A 15,014-nucleotide genomic window follows, 5' to 3' on the forward strand; every position below is an offset into this window, starting at 1 on the left:
AGAAGCTCACAAGAATGGCGCATGGCTATAAATGCAAAGGGAACTTCTATTGCTTTTTCCTCTGCCTTTGATGGTGAAAAAGCAGGAGGCTGACTTCTTACTTCAGGCAATGGTGGTTCCGTCACATCTGAGTCACCTAGTAATGGATATGGAGCTTCAGCTGGTGGAAGAAGCAATGGATTCCCGAAAGTTCTGAGCTCACCGGTTTCAGGCAGAACAAATTTGCCGTAACACTGGTTCTCTGCAATCAAATATTATCTCAGATTGGCGCAAGGAAAGTTAAAGAAGCAATAGAGAGAAGATGAGACTATATTTTTACTTCTGTATCTTGCAGTGGTTGCTGGGAAGTCAGTGATGATGCCATCAATTTGGATATCGCGGACAAAAGAGTCTATCTCCAACGTTGGATCCTCGTAAAAGTCAAATGCTTGAGTTACAAACTCGTTGCTAAATCTTTCTACGTAAACACGAAGCCCGCTTGATTTTAGCTTTGAAACAACATTTGTCCCCTGCGTAAGGGTGATAAACCCTACGTAGGGAAAGACTGATTTCTTACTGATGACAATCGAGCCTGCGAAATTCTTGATGTCTTTGATCGCCGAATCTGCTACATCACCGATGTTTTCCTCGACTCTATAGACTAGCTCGTCATGATTCATTTTGTTCTTCTCCTTGAACTTCATCAAGACAGACTTATCAGTAGACTGGATCAGTATTGTTCTTGCACTTGTCTTGTTTTGCTGATTAGTAGCTCTCTTCAATTCATCTAGTACCGCATCGACCACGCTTATTCCTTGATGTTCCACTAAATAAGCTGCATTCTAAGAAACGGAAAATGCTATATCAAGAAAAGAGTCATGTGTTGTTCTTATTTACACACAAGCTTTGCAGCAGAACTCCCACCTCCACTTCTATCAAGATGCCTAAGAGAGAGCTGTAATGGTTTGGAAGAAACAAGAACTCGGATAATGTAAGAAACTTTCCAGCCTTCTTGTTTCTTGGGTTTCTGAATAAACCAGAGTCCCTTTCAAGATTCGAAATAGTGGCTGCAATAAAGGGTGAACAAAGCCAATTCAGATATAATCTTCATTCAAAGTCTTTATACTGAATCTTGATTTTACTTTGTAGTTTTGGCTCTTACGCTTCAAGGTTTGTATCTGAGACATGGTCAGGCTGAAAGTGTAGATCCCACTTCTCTGTGGTTGAATCTCTGAAGCTACTGATGACAGATTTCTAAAGCTTGTTTCGATGACATTAGTGCTGTTTATAAGATCAATGGAGCTCATACAAAAGGGAATCTTGTCTTTAGACATCTGGACATTGCAATCAAGAATGTCAGCCCCGTCGGTTGCAGCTCTCTGATACGCCAAGTCAGTACAGCCCGGGAAATCTCCACTCGCTCCATTCTTCGAGATAATAGTTATCTTAGCTGCAAGGCATAACGGTTAAAGTGCAACTAAACGATTTAAAAATCATGTGTATATAGTTTTCTCTTGTGCATTACCTTGCTCCTTAGCTTTCTTGGTGTCCAAATGAGAGAAACAATCTTGGAAAGCAAACAATAATCATAAATGGAGTTATATGCTATGCAAAGATCGAGGAAGAGACAGAAAAACTGAGTTCTTTTTACTTACTGATGGCTCGATATGGAGTCACCGGAAAGTCTGATAGGAAACCATCAACCGAGAAGTTTCCGTTGTCAATGAAAGATAAATACTCAGCCGTTGGATCATAGCTGTAGTTATAAGCAATTACAAAATCATTGGCAAACTCCGAGGCGAAAACTTGTAAACCTTCTTTATGAGCATCTGTTACAAGCGACGTGTGGGGTTGTAGGTAAAGAGCTGAATCAACGGGCCATATGTAAGATTTTGGAACAAGAATTCCAGAAGAAAAGGTTCTTATATAACTTAAATTCTTGGCAAGAGAGCCGTAAGATTGGTTGGTGAAGGGTTCTATGTCGTCTTGTTTTAGAAACTTAAAGATGAGTTTTGTCACAGTCGGCTTGACACTGTTTTTCATGCTCTTCAGGAAACTGATCTCTGGAGAAGATATGAAGTTAACTATCAGGCGTCTTGATAGAGAGATAACAGAGTTTCTCATACTCAAATTGTGTTGCGTGTAGAAAGCACTGTCCTATAAGTGTAGAGACGACAAGTAGAGGAAGAAAATTACTTATTGATCTTATGGAAAAGACTTTGAGCGATAATAGAGTATATACATTATACCTGAATGTTCAACCAGAGGCCTGAAGCTGTCAACTTTGCTACTTCTTCAATAGGCAATATCGAGGAAACATCATCGAATATTTCTGGTCTTGAGATAACACCCTGGGCCACTGTTGAGGGGAAAAACTTGAGTTACAGTCAGAAATGTTGAAATGAAACATTTGCAGAGTTGCTATTCCACAAGATTGAACATTTTAATTCAGAAAGCTTCACTTACTAGAAGAGGGTTTAAAGAAACGAGATATAGTTAGAAGCACTTACATTTCACATCAGAGAGTTCCTTCCATGTGAAATCAACAGAAAACCTTTCTTTGTAATTTGGGTAAATGCTTATGACATTAGAACCATTGTGAAGATTCAGATTTGGAAAGCAGATTCCAACACCATCCTTTGTTAGTTGAAGATCACACCAGAGCATTACTTCTGGTGAAGTTGTTATATTCACCAACTGATATGCTTGAATACTGGAATCTGGAAACATACCAGAGAATCCGCCTCGAGCAATCACAGCCGGAGGTTTCCCTGCCAAAAACACATCAAGAAACTGTAAGAACATTTATGAAAAAGTCAAGTACAGAAAAAGTGAGAGAACTCTGTCTCTAACCACTTAATGTTTTCCAAGAACTTGATAAAGCAGTCTGTAGTATGAAGAACTTGATCAGAATCAGAAAAATCACTCTAGGGCACGCCATGGTAGTGGAGAGCTTTCAGTGTTTCTTCTTACTTTTTTTTTTTTTTTTGCTGAAGATGGAGTGAAGAATAAGTGAATTATTGAACTCATGAGCTGTTTAGCAATAATCTACACAATCTACCACGTCCTAAGAATGGAAAATTTAGCTTAAAACGTAATCAGACTCTGCAGTAGCATTAATTGCAGTTTTTCTATATTTGTGAGAAGAACGTTGCTATATTGGAAATGGGGTCAAAAAGAAGTTATCTTAGCTGTCACCTGGTTAAAGTAAAGAATACTAGCATGACAAGTTTTTCCAAAGAGCACATTGGTTCTCCATAACATTTCTAGCATGAGAAAAGCACATTTTCTAAAACTATGTGTCACCTCCATTGATGGACCTTTAGCTTAAGTTTCCTTTTTCATCAGGGCACAACCCTTTCTCCAACTTCTGCAAAAGAATCATCGCACAGAGTCTTAAGCTTGGCTCTGGTTTCCATATTCTCGCAAAAGAGTCTTGCATGCCTTCGTCACTGCAGTCATGAATCAATATATATACTTTAAGGAGAGATCAAACACAGTTCAAGATTTTTTGTTTTGATGACACCAAGGTACAAAGAAGTTTTGAGGATCAACTTCTATTTTGTTTTACGATGTTCTCATTCTCAGATCCCAAGTGTGTATCAAAACGTCAGATATCTCATATATAGTATGGCTCAAAACAGTTTGTGGTTACAAAAACACGATGACAAGACACTAATCTCAGAAACACACAAGACCATATGCAGTTCTTTGACTAATACAAGCTATTAAGGCATTATGACAGCAGCATTGTCTACACCAAAGAGATTTTTAATCGACAAATTCAACAACAGAGAGTATCATCTGCATCCACGAAAAACCAGAGTTGCATAACCATCATTCAGCTTTTGATGGGAATTTATTGCCACCAGTAGCGATCTTGTATACGTAAAAACAGGTCATGAGAGCACTGCAATACAGATATGGTTCTTAGGTTAAGTGAATGGTGTAAAAAAGCTCAAAATACCAAATCTTGGACCGAAACAAAGATAGATAGCCTAGCCAGTGGTTCATAGAAGGAAAGGAGAAAAGAGGAAACTTTTACCTGATCCCAGCAACCAAACCAGCCGGCATAATCTTTCCAGTCAGCAAGTAACGCTGTCCCATGACTAGTGTGAGAGCAGCTGCGATGACTGTATCGAAAAATAAACTTTCAGATGAGTTTCAGTCACCAGAGATAATGAAAATCGATTTTGCAAGCTTGTTTTGTCTTTGAGGTTGGTTCTATTGTCAATCAATGGCAAGAACACTAATTAAAATCAGGAATCAACTCAACTACAACATCTTACAACTCAAATAAGACACCACCCTTCAATTATCAACCTTGTTTATTGACACGATTTTTGACTCGATAAAACAGACTCAACGACTAAAAGAATGACATCAAAATGACTCAAAGAAAACACCAAAAAAAAAAAAAATGCAACACTGATCAGTAATCACCCTCCCCAGACTTACTTACACTGGCCCGGTGTGAAAGTAATCCCGAGGGAAAATGAAAGGAAAGTACAAAATGAAATAATGATATATACAAAGGATGAGAGACCTAACCCGATCAAAGGTGAGGAATAATGCGAGGGCATCATCATCATCATCATCCTCTAGAGAGGGATACTCACGGGGAACCGGATCTCCATGGTTGGTGTACCGTGATGGGTTTAGAGGATCAACAGAGGAGTATCGAGTAGGCTCAGGGATAATAACCTCAAGGATGTGAGGATGCGACCAACTTTCGTTTGGGAGTTGAAGGTTGCATGGCTTTGACCAATCGTTTGAGCTGTCGGATCACTTTTCCCTGGCATGACATGTACCTCAGCTAATTCCCCTTGAGTAGTTTCCATTTGCTTGCGCATGTAGTTTAGTTGCTCTTGCTGTTGGGTTGCAACCTCGAAAGTCCACTTATCCATTTTGGACTTAGCTTGAGTTATTAGTGGAGGAAGGGTAAAACTAGGAGCAGCTGTGGAGGTAGTTGGATCCTCACAATCGTCTTCATTTTGTGATTCTCCATCGCTTCCATTATCACTAGTCACACCTAGCGTTGATGTGATAGGTACAAGCATGTTATTCGGGCTTTGTACAAAGTGGTGCTCGCTTGAAGGTGTGAACTGTAGGCGTCGATCAACGCTAGCTGTAGTAATGCTCCAGTTTGGTAGAAGTACCATCACTTTCTGTGTGTTGGGGAGCTCAAGGTTGTAGGCAACCTTATCATGCACTCTTCCTGCAAGTATGTCGCACTTGTAGAGGTAAAACTCGTCTATGGTGCGAACTCCATCAGTATACTTATGTTTGGAGAGATTGATGCCAACAAAATCCAAGATTGGTGTTATGATTCCTCCAATGCTTATGGTTGGCTTCTTTCTTTTCACATTCACTTTCAATTTTGTTGACGCTTCTTTAGCCCATTGCTTGTAGGATGCTAGATGGTGGCCAAGAACTGATCCCATGTGTACATCTCTCCAAGTGGTACCTTCCAACCCAGTATAGAGAAGATGCATCTCCTCTGTCCTCACGTTGTTCGTAAATTGTCTCGCAAAGAACGTGTTAGCTAATACTCTGTGTGCGTATCGAACCGCAGGATGTCGAAGTTGAGCGGCTTTGACCTTGCCTGAGTTATACCTCCCTGTGCCACCAATTGCATCCCAATACTGTTGCGGATCTTGCACCTTAGAATACTTCATTTCAAACCCCTTTTGTAGCCCAAAAATGTTTGCTAGATCATCAAATGTAACGATGTGATTCTCATTGGCGACGACGAAATGAATTGCTCCGTTTTTCCCAGTTAGACGACAATCAGGCTCTTGGAGAACTTCAACAGTGGCCAAGAAATCTTTTGTTAGCTCCGTGTACGTGAGATGTCTCTTATTAACGAAATCGGAGAGGCCCATCTTCTCAAAAAGAGTGCTCACAGTCTGTGAAAGATGGAGTCTTTCTAAAGTTGCCTCATCTGTGTACCGTGTAGGAACTACTTTGATTTGGGCGAAGTAAGGACGATAATTGAGTGAGTCCTGCTGAGTACTCTTTGCTTTACTAGTTCTTGGCGAAGCTCTTGTTGTGCGCTTAGCTACCAATTTCCCTTTCCCGCTAGTTCGATTTCCGGTTTTCCCCATTCTCACCTACATTCAAGAAGGTGCAAGTTAGAGATTTGTGGAATTTGTGCATTGTGCTTTCATCATGTTACAGGAGATCAAATGCACAATGTTGAGACAATGAAGACCAAATTCCCCAAAATTCGTCAACGCAGTCCCTAACCTCATGTTAATTCCACAAAATATTCTTTTGAAATCAAAATTCATGGCATCCAACGAATACCCAACACATATCCAGTAATTCTAGCATAATCATGCAAGATTTCAACAATATGAAGCATGGAGACAAGAAATTTTGGATTAATCACCAATAACCACCATTGAAATAGAGATTGAAGTTCATACCTTGTGGAGATGCTAAAACCAAAGCTGAAAAGTGATTAAATAGTTAGGTTTTCTTTGTCGAAGGTGAGAACTGAGAAGAGACGTTAAGTCACAATGTAAGAAAAATTAGTATTCGATTTGAGTTTTGCTATGAAGTGTCAACAAAAAAGGTGAAAAGTCTTATTGGGCTGGAAAATAAAACAAGAAGCGGCCCAAGAGGAATAACAGTCCAAGGCGTAGTTTGTTGCATTATGGGCCTTAGTATTCCAGTCTTATATGTATATTACATATAGGGATTATCACAAGATTTTGTGTGATGTCTTGTTATCTCTTGAAATTTTGGATTAATCACCAATAACCACCATTGAAATAGAGATTGAAGTTCATACCTTGTGGAGATGCTAAAACCAAAGCTGAAAAAGTGATTAAATAGTTAGGTTTTCTTTGTCGAAGGTGAGAACTGAGAAGAGACGTTAAGTCACAATGTAAGAAAAATTAGTATTCGATTTGAGTTTTGCTCTGAAGTGTCAACAAAAAAGGTGAAAAGTCTTATTGGGCTGGAAAATAAAACAAGAAGCGGCCCAAGAGGAATAACAGTCCAAGGCGTAGTTTGTTGCATTATGGGCCTTAGTATTCCAGTCTTATATGTATATTACATATAGGGATTATCACAAGATTTTGTGTGATGTCTTGTTATCTCTTGAAATTTTGGATTAATCACCAATAACCACCATTGAAATAGAGATTGAAGTTCATACCTTGTGGAGATGCTAAAACCAAAGCTGAAAAAGTGATTAAATAGTTAGGTTTTCTTTGTCGAAGGTGAGAACTGAGAAGAGACGTTAAGTCACAATGTAAGAAAAATTAGTATTCGATTTGAGTTTTGCTCTGAAGTGTCAACAAAAAAGGTGAAAAGTCTTATTGGGCTGGAAAATAAAACAAGAAGCGGCCCAAGAGGAATAACAGTCCAAGGCGTAGTTTGTTGCATTATGGGCCTTAGTATTCCAGTCTTATATGTATATTACATATAGGGATTATCACAAGATTTTGTGTGATGTCTTGAAATTTAAGATTCCCAAGTTCTGCAAATTGATAGTTTGAGAGTTAGTTGGGACACAAAGCCAACATTCTGTTTTTTCCACAAAGAATTGGCCAAGTTTCAGTGTGGTAAGTTTTCAGTTGCAGATGGTGTCAAACTACAGTTGCAGTCTTGCAGATCAGAGTTGGGTAATTCCGAGAAGGAAGTTTATTCTGTAACGAGAGTTTGTGCGGGAACAGTGGAAGCTTGTTGTTGTATCAGTGTTGTTATCAGTATAAGCGGATAATAACAAGATGTCTCGAAGTGGGTCTTCTTGGGTAGCGGATAATAACAAGATATCACTGCGTCACTGCCCATCTTCGTGAGTAGCGGTTGATCTTTTGAAAGAGAGAATCTACAGAAGTGGGTCTTCAGACGAAGCTACAAGGCTGCTATTTTCAGAGGGAATGCAGCGGGGTTTTGGTTAGCATTTTGTTTGGAGTAAGCTGGGCAGTGTGCGGATTTACTTGTCTTGAGAACGAATTCTCTTGACAAGGTAGTGGCAGCGTCAGAGATTCTTGTTCGGTACAAGTTTGTGTTCGTAATAACACGTGGTGACTTGTTACTTAAGGAACAAGGAATCTCATCTCGGGTGGAGCATTGATTTCTCAGAGGGTATTTCTTGTGTTTTTGATCAGTTATTCAAGTGACAAGAAGGAGAATCTGATGGTAAGCGATTAACTGTACTACTTACTTGAGTCGAAAGTCTTCCTAGCCAAAGGGTGTTAGGCGGCGTGTTCTGTTCTTTTGAACAGCGGTACAAGGGAAGTGTATGGTAGTTTTGCTAGAGGAAAATACAAGATTTGAAGTATGAGATTGAGGTATGGTTTGATGATGTGTCAAAAAATGTTGCTACATCATTAGATCATGAAGAAGGCTCCAAGTAGAGGTGACAAGGCTGCAGAGGTTTTAAAGGATTGTTCTTGGTGGTTCTTTTGGGTAACAGTGGAGCAATGTGACAGTGAAGAGTGGCTGAACTTAGAAAGGTGTTTTGAGCTTATAGAGACGAATTAACATCCAATGGTTATTATGGTTCTGGTGGAGCCATTTTTCCGTGGAGGTTGCGTTCAACCGAAGAGATGGAAAGCTACAGAAGCCACTGTGGGTACATGTCCTGTTTACTAAAAAGAAAGGGAAGTCAAGAATGGTGCAAATCAACACGTTCAAGATCCAAGGGTAAGAAGACTCTTACATTTTTTGGCTGAAGTTTGTTGATATTACAGAGGGATTCTCAGAAGGAAGAAACGAAATGGGGACAAGTGCTAGTGATGCGAGAATGGTGTGTATCTAGCTTGATACACAACACATTAAGCTAGTGGTTAGCTTCTGGAAATGTAGGGTCCTAGAAAGGGCGAAAATGCATAGAAATCGAAGATGCATTTGGAGGATAACAACTAAGATGTCTTGAGGTCGTTTGTCTACACCAAAGGGGAGTTTGTGTAAGTATGCTCTCAAGGAAAGAACACATTATGGACGTTCAAGAGAAGAGTCTTCAAGTATCATGTGATGATTAAGAAGAAGAGACTTCGGTTTAAGTCTGATATTGAATGGTGCATGGTTCGAGTTGTTTGGTGGAGTTTCTGCGGGTTTTGCAGGTGTGTCTACAGCTAAGAGTGACGTCAAGGGTTCTAGAGTTGATGTGTAAGGGGATTTGAGGACGTGGCTCAAGGGTATCACAAGGTTCTGTTGGTATGAGACAAGATAAAGATCGCCGGAAGTGATTAACATCTGTTGGTGATAAGTTTTGTGGTTACAGAAGGATTGGACAAGGGTTGTGTCCAAGGTATGTTTTATTAAACATGGTGTGTAGAGGGCAATTCTAAAATGGTCTAAGCTATTGGAGAGATTGACGACATAGTGAATTGAAGAGCTTCAAGTTTGAGGCTAAGTTGATTAATCGGTTTTCTGCAATTGATTTAAGGAAATTCAGAGGATCTCGATCTCAGTGCACATGAGTAAATCATAGGAGCTATAGCAAGGGAATCACGTTTTTTGCAGAGGGTTATATGGTTCTTCAATCACTGAAGACGTTCTTGGGGTTTTTACAGAAGCCATGGTGGAGAATGTGTGATTGGATGGTTCATAAGTGGTGGAACTTATGGGTTGCTAGTCATCTCAGGATCGTTTGACCGTGTGAAGTATCACAGCGGAAGCGTGTTGAATGTAAGTTCAATACAAGAGGATCAATGATAAGTTGGCTTGGTCATATGGATTTTATGGGCTGGTTATGCAACTCAAGGAGAAGACAAGTATATTACACGTTTGGAGCAAATCAAACGTTCTGTTGGGTTATTGATGGTGTTGTGGATTATTATTATTATTCCACTAAGGTGTTGTGTGTGTATGTTCATACATATGCAGGTTCAAAGGAGGATCAAGGTGGCAAGTCTAGAGCCATATGTCAAAGGCTCTAAAGGGGCAATTCACAAGGAGATTTCAAGATTAGCTCATGGTGGAGATTGTTGGAATATGATCTAACTTGAGAAGAGTTTATTATGTTTTTGCATTCTAAGTCAAAGAGAGTGTTTCAACAATAGGAGGAGAATGTTCCTTGGCTCCAAGAAGCATTGATGCTAACATAGAGGAGAATGTTCCTTGGCTCTTCCAAGACAAGTCTCCAGCGGATGTGAGAGACTAAGAGGAGGCCTTAACTCCAGCGGATCCGTAGCACACAAGTGAGAGGCGTTTTGCCTCCTAAGGGGAGCTGTTGCTCCCAGCCATTGTGAGAGAGTGTGTGAGACAAAATGGGGCAAGTAGAGATGTAGAAAACATGTAAGAAGCATATAAGCTTCGGGTAGGTTTTCTTGGTGAGAGAAGAGTGATTTCTTGAGTGTGAATCTCTTCTCATATGTATCATCTCTTGATAATGAAGTTAGGGTTCGAAAGATCCCAACCGGATGTAGTGGCCCATGACCGGGTCAACAAATGAATAGTGTTCTCCTTCTTTCCCTTTATCCTCTCCGAATGGAAGCTTGCTTGGTTCAGTATATAGATGGTGATGACTTGCAGGGAGAAAGCTTGAGGCTGGAGAGATTGCATAAATCTCAACAGGTTTGGTTTACTTCTTTAGCTAATTACCATGGAGCAGACAAAATTCTTTGAGCTTCAGTCACTTCTTCAGTCTCTTGTTCAATCACTCCTACACTTGCTTTCATTTCAACAATCTTTTTATCAAAGTATTCGTTCGTCTTTTTCGCAACCTCATCTCGTCTCTGTAGCTCAAGAAACCTACGTTACAACTCAGCTCTTTCTTTTTCTATTCCAGCTCTTTCTTTGTCTAACTTGAGACTTCCGCTCTCTGCCTCTTCAATCTTATCCTCGAAACATTTCTGTTCTTCAGCTTTCTTTGCTCGCACGTCTGTTTAAAGACAACAATTTGTCAATCCGTGATTGAGGAGCTGCAGTGTCGAAAGACATACTTTTCTAGTTTAGCAAAGGAGACACTGATCAGCTCGTTGAGTTTGGTAGTAGAGTCATCGAGCTTCACGTCTCTGACTTGGTCTAGCAACGCGTAATAGCTCGCCATCATGCCAATAGCCGACCGCTCTCGGGTATCGTCGGTAGGTTGAAGTGAGGTCGTTGTGGCACGGATTTGTAACCTTCCATCGACTCACATGCCTTCCAATACAGCGACTTCTTCTCAAAAGGCAAATGGATTAGCTTATCTTTTGCAGCAGCTGAACTATTTACCACTTTCGGGCTGTGATCAGTGGATAGCTCGGGATAGATCAAAGCTGAAAGAACACAAGGAGAACAGTTGTAGCATATACTAACCGGAAAATTAAAATCTAAGCTGTACTCTGATAAGAATTTGCTTTGAAAATATAGAAAAGGTTTCCAAACCAGTAGTTAAGTTTCCTAGAGAGAGTCTGGTGCATTGTGATGAACATGATTAGATTATCTTCTGTGTTTCAAAAATTCCAACGAAAAGAGAACAAACGGCAAAGTTTGATTAGAGTTGCAACGTGTAGGAAAATGATAAAAGACAAATTTAAAACACAACAACATAACGTTACATAGAAATCGTCAACAGAAACACACAAACAAAATGTTAAGTGTTTGATACGATAGAACACAAATACAAGATCATAGATATAGTTAAGTGGATTAGAAAGCATAGGATAGCTAAACGACATTTCCCATCAGAAGTGACAGTGATCTTGTTCTTCTCACGAGTGATTGTAACAGAGTCACAGAGTGCACCGGGTTTACCACCAACTTTGATCCTCTCATGAAGGAACTTGTGGAGAGAAATTTTCAACTTCGAGGAACATATGTCCTGAAATCTCATCGGTAGTTCTCCTTACTACCGATGTGTAGTCGCAACTGTTGGCCCTGAAGCTTATGTGGAAGATAGCATTCATAGACTCGAGCTTGAGAGACGGGTCAGTATGAGTTTCTCGGGTTTCCACAAGTATCTTCTTTATATTCATCTCCTTGGGCAGGAAAGAATGAGATCCAGCCTCGCAAACTTGGAAAAGTGCAAACTCGGTATAGAGACGAAGCCAATCATTATTATCAATGTCCTTGGCCTGAACCTCGTAGAATCTAACACCATCATCATCATCAGCTTCTTCTGGTAGTTCCGACAAAAAGGTAGGCATACATCCTCGGAAAGACAGATAGAAGCAGTTAAACGAGTGGTCTGATATTTCCGCTACAAAAGAAAGAGAGAAACAAACAAAAAGTTGTGACTCGTGAGTAGCTGCTAGAAAACCAAATCTCTTTTCTTTCTTTGTTCAATTGGTAGGCTAAATAAAATATAAAGAAAGAAGACCTGGTTTGATTCTGCAGCGTTCCATCAAGAGTTTCAACTCGGGAAAGGAAGGTCTCCTGACCAGAGTTTGCAAAGTGAGAGAATCAGCAGCAGCAGCATCATCATCTTTAACCTCGACAGTAATAAAGTAAGAAAAAGAAAAGGGATGTTCGGTATTCAATTTTGGTATGCGTATGAACTTCAACTTCCTTTTCTGCTCAAAGTTGAACCAATGAACTCCCAAACGGCCGTAGAGAACCATTTCGGTAGGTGGTTGTTCTTCGTTTTCGCCAAAATAAAATGGTGAGTATCCTTTAAGACGTGGGATACAAACGTCAGGCTTGAAATCGAAACCCTAAACCCAATAAAAAAATAACAAAATTACAATAGAATCTATGGGGGAGCCAAATAAAAATAAAAATATTAGGGGTTACCTGAGTATATGCGATTTGCCTAATGTAATCCATGTCTTCTTCAACCCCTAGTTCTTCATATTGGCAAAAAATACGTTTCTTTTCTTCATTAGGTAGCTTCCGCATGTCCAACAACTGCGGCAGAGATTTCCGGTTGTCGACTTCTTCTTCCTCATTTGTTCCTTGAATCGCTATCTTTTTCCTTTTTCTACTATCGACAGGGGTGATCTGATGATGATACAGCAAGGAGAGTTGGTTTGGGAAATCTAATACCTAAACCTAATCGGATCATCAAATACAAATTACAATCGCCATGGGCCAAAAGTAATACCTCAGATGTGCATCCACCCATCTCTTCATCCAAATCTATTGCCCTCAATATAGATTGGCATTGTTCGTCCGTTAGCTTTCCGCTTTCCAACATCCGCCGCAGAGTATCCGCCATCTTCTTTCTTTCGATCTAGGGATTTCTGTATCTCTCTTTTCTTTTTTGTTCCTATAGGATAAATAGACCAAGTTGTAATGGGCCCAGTGCCGACCCAGATAGCATGTATAGGGCTTCACACATTTTTGGCCCATCTTCTTTTTAAAAAGATTAGAAAGATATCTACGTATACATTTTTACAGGGTTTTTTTGCATTAATTCATTTGGATCCGGGTTTTACCCGGGTTTAATTCTATCCGGATCTTGGATAAGAAATTTTAGGAATATTGTAATAAAAAAAATCGCCATTTATGACTACAATTACTCTTATATTTCGGTTTAATCTTATTTCCTAATCTAATTTTTTCTCATATCTTTAAAAAAATTGTGGTATTGAAATATTATCTTAACATTGTCGATTTTATTATGGAAATTTAACTAATTACTATTAAATATTTTTGTTTCCTTATCTAGAATTTGATTTTGTTATGATATTATACGATATGGATACTATTTATTAATTATAAAACAATTCGTTTTTCCTTAATTATGATGCATAATATTCATACAATCTTATCTATCCAAACTAATTACTACCTTTAAACACAAATTTCATGGCATATTCCTTTACATTAAACGATTACATATATTTTATTCCAATTTTGTTATGATTTCAAAGATACTATGCTTGGTCACCAAGATCTTTGTAACCTAACTTAAACCACTATAAATACTCGAGCTATTGGCTTCTTCTCACATCGTCGAACTCCAAAACAACGTTTTCCTAGCAAAAGAAACTTTCATCTCCCAATGGAAGCTTCATTTGCATTCCTCCAAGGTCTAAACCTATCAAGATATTACGTCATTAGGATGGTTATGAGACAAAGAAATCATTTCGATCTGGTATTGTGGTTGTTGTGTGGGCATTTACAGCTATATGTTTCTTCATAGCATTACCTACACACCCTTGGCTATGGCTCATCTCGATCTTCAAGTAAGTTGCTGCGCAGAGCATTAAATCTATTCTTTTAACTGTAATCTAAACAGTGTTGATGATAATGTTTTATGTGTTCATTGTTATAGCTCAATTCAGGTCGTCATGAGTCATGACAAGCGTCAGAACGGTTTCAAACCTTAATTTTTTTTCATAATTGATTGACTCTGCATTATTCAGATTCATGTGTTTTCTTTTCTTCACAGACAAAGATGAAGTTCACTAGAAAGAGCACAGTCGGATGGAGCATCGGGAATATTCTTCTCGACTTTGCTGGAGGACTTGCTAATAATCTACAAATGGTTATACAATGACGGCAACACAATCGAAAGTTGGGTGAGGATCGTCACCGAGGATGGAGGAGGGCCAAGGAGTGGAGGAGAAGATGTGGTGGAGGAAGTCATCGTGGTCGAATGTTGCTAGATAATGGAGATGTGGAGAAGAAGATGATGGAGTAAAAGAGAGGAGTTCATGGCTTGTGATATTTTTAATATTTTTTGGGGAGTCAGAATGAAAATGAAAATGAATGTTGATCAAATATTTTGAGGTTTAAGGTTTTATCGTGTTTACACTTTTACCAATATTATCATTTTTTCAAATTAATTTTTGGTGTTATTTTCAATTCTTAATTCTTTTAATCACCAAAAGAATCCGAACATTGAAGTCACGATTTCTTCGATTTTGTAATTCTTTATTGATAATATATTTTTCACAATTTTGTAGTAACTACAAAAAGTAAGTAAAACATATAGTTCTATAAATAATATATGAAAGATTTTTTTAGATTGTCAAATTTGTTTCTATATAAAAAGATAATAAATCTACAAATAATCTCGAATATACATCTAGCAAATAGAAACTAATTATTTTTAATCATTTATTGGTAATATTTTCAATATATTAATAGTTATTTCTATATAGAAATATTACAAATATTATTATATATTTAATGCTAACATA

At 38.8% G+C, this 15,014-nt stretch overlaps 3 protein-coding genes across 5 annotated transcripts; all 3 read right to left on the bottom strand.

Annotated features, from left to right (window-relative positions):
- Positions 1-10: 10 nt before the first annotated feature.
- Positions 11-3,388, bottom strand: LOC9298923 (glycerophosphodiester phosphodiesterase GDPDL5; the record flags this gene model as incomplete). The annotated part of the gene is given in 10 exon segments (XM_002862796.2): positions 11-19; positions 21-241; positions 320-821; positions 904-1,046; positions 1,142-1,429; positions 1,505-1,546; positions 1,635-2,136; positions 2,229-2,338; positions 2,490-2,750; positions 2,833-3,388. Coding segments are annotated over 10 exon segments (2,166 nt in total), but the record flags the coding sequence as incomplete, so codon positions are not given.
- Positions 3,389-3,579: 191 nt separating this feature from the next.
- On the bottom strand, positions 3,580-7,061 carry LOC9298922. 3 transcript variants are annotated; one of them, XM_021017443.1, is made up of 4 exons: positions 6,779-7,061; positions 4,531-6,092; positions 4,025-4,112; positions 3,580-3,889 (listed from the first exon to the last, which is right to left on the bottom strand). In XM_021017443.1, exon 2 carries the CDS (start codon positions 6,084-6,086, stop codon positions 4,638-4,640), a length of 1,449 nt encoding a protein of 482 aa, XP_020873102.1. In that variant the 5' UTR covers positions 6,087-6,092; positions 6,779-7,061; the 3' UTR covers positions 3,580-3,889; positions 4,025-4,112; positions 4,531-4,637. The 3 variants fall into 3 exon arrangements, with proteins under 3 accessions (XP_020873102.1, XP_020873092.1, XP_020873099.1); XM_021017433.1 differs by lacking the exon at positions 6,779-7,061 and adding an exon at positions 6,411-6,502; XM_021017440.1 differs by lacking the exon at positions 6,779-7,061 and adding an exon at positions 6,430-6,498.
- Positions 7,062-11,396: 4,335 nt separating this feature from the next.
- Positions 11,397-13,137, bottom strand: LOC9298918 (UPF0725 protein At3g44770). The gene is made up of 4 exons (XM_002862799.2): positions 12,968-13,137; positions 12,658-12,864; positions 12,245-12,578; positions 11,397-12,124 (listed from the first exon to the last, which is right to left on the bottom strand). The coding sequence occupies exons 1-4, from the start codon at positions 13,079-13,081 to the stop codon at positions 11,697-11,699; spliced, it is 1,083 nt and encodes a 360-aa protein (XP_002862845.1). The 5' UTR covers positions 13,082-13,137; the 3' UTR covers positions 11,397-11,696.
- Between the last annotated feature and the right edge of the window lie 1,877 nt (positions 13,138-15,014).

The sequence above is a fragment of the Arabidopsis lyrata genome (assembly GCF_000004255.2).
Source record: "Arabidopsis lyrata subsp. lyrata unplaced genomic scaffold ARALYscaffold_126, whole genome shotgun sequence".
In the NCBI taxonomy this organism is placed as follows: Eukaryota; Viridiplantae; Streptophyta; class Magnoliopsida; order Brassicales; family Brassicaceae; genus Arabidopsis; species Arabidopsis lyrata.

Excerpts from the sequence above, each read along its gene's own strand:
- LOC9298918 (XM_002862799.2), bottom strand. The coding sequence starts at position 13,081 with ATGGCGGATACTCTGCGGCGGATGTTGGAAAGCGGAAAGCTAACGGAC. Across the intron at positions 12,865-12,967 it reads TGGGTGGATGCACATCTGAG|ATCACCCCTGTCGATAGTAG; the intron begins GTATTACTTTTG and ends TATCATCATCAG. Across the intron at positions 12,579-12,657 it reads GGCAAATCGCATATACTCAG|GGTTTCGATTTCAAGCCTGA; the intron begins GTAACCCCTAAT and ends TATTGGGTTTAG.
- LOC9298922 (XM_021017443.1), bottom strand. The coding sequence starts at position 6,086 with ATGGGGAAAACCGGAAATCGAACTAGCGGGAAAGGGAAATTGGTAGCT.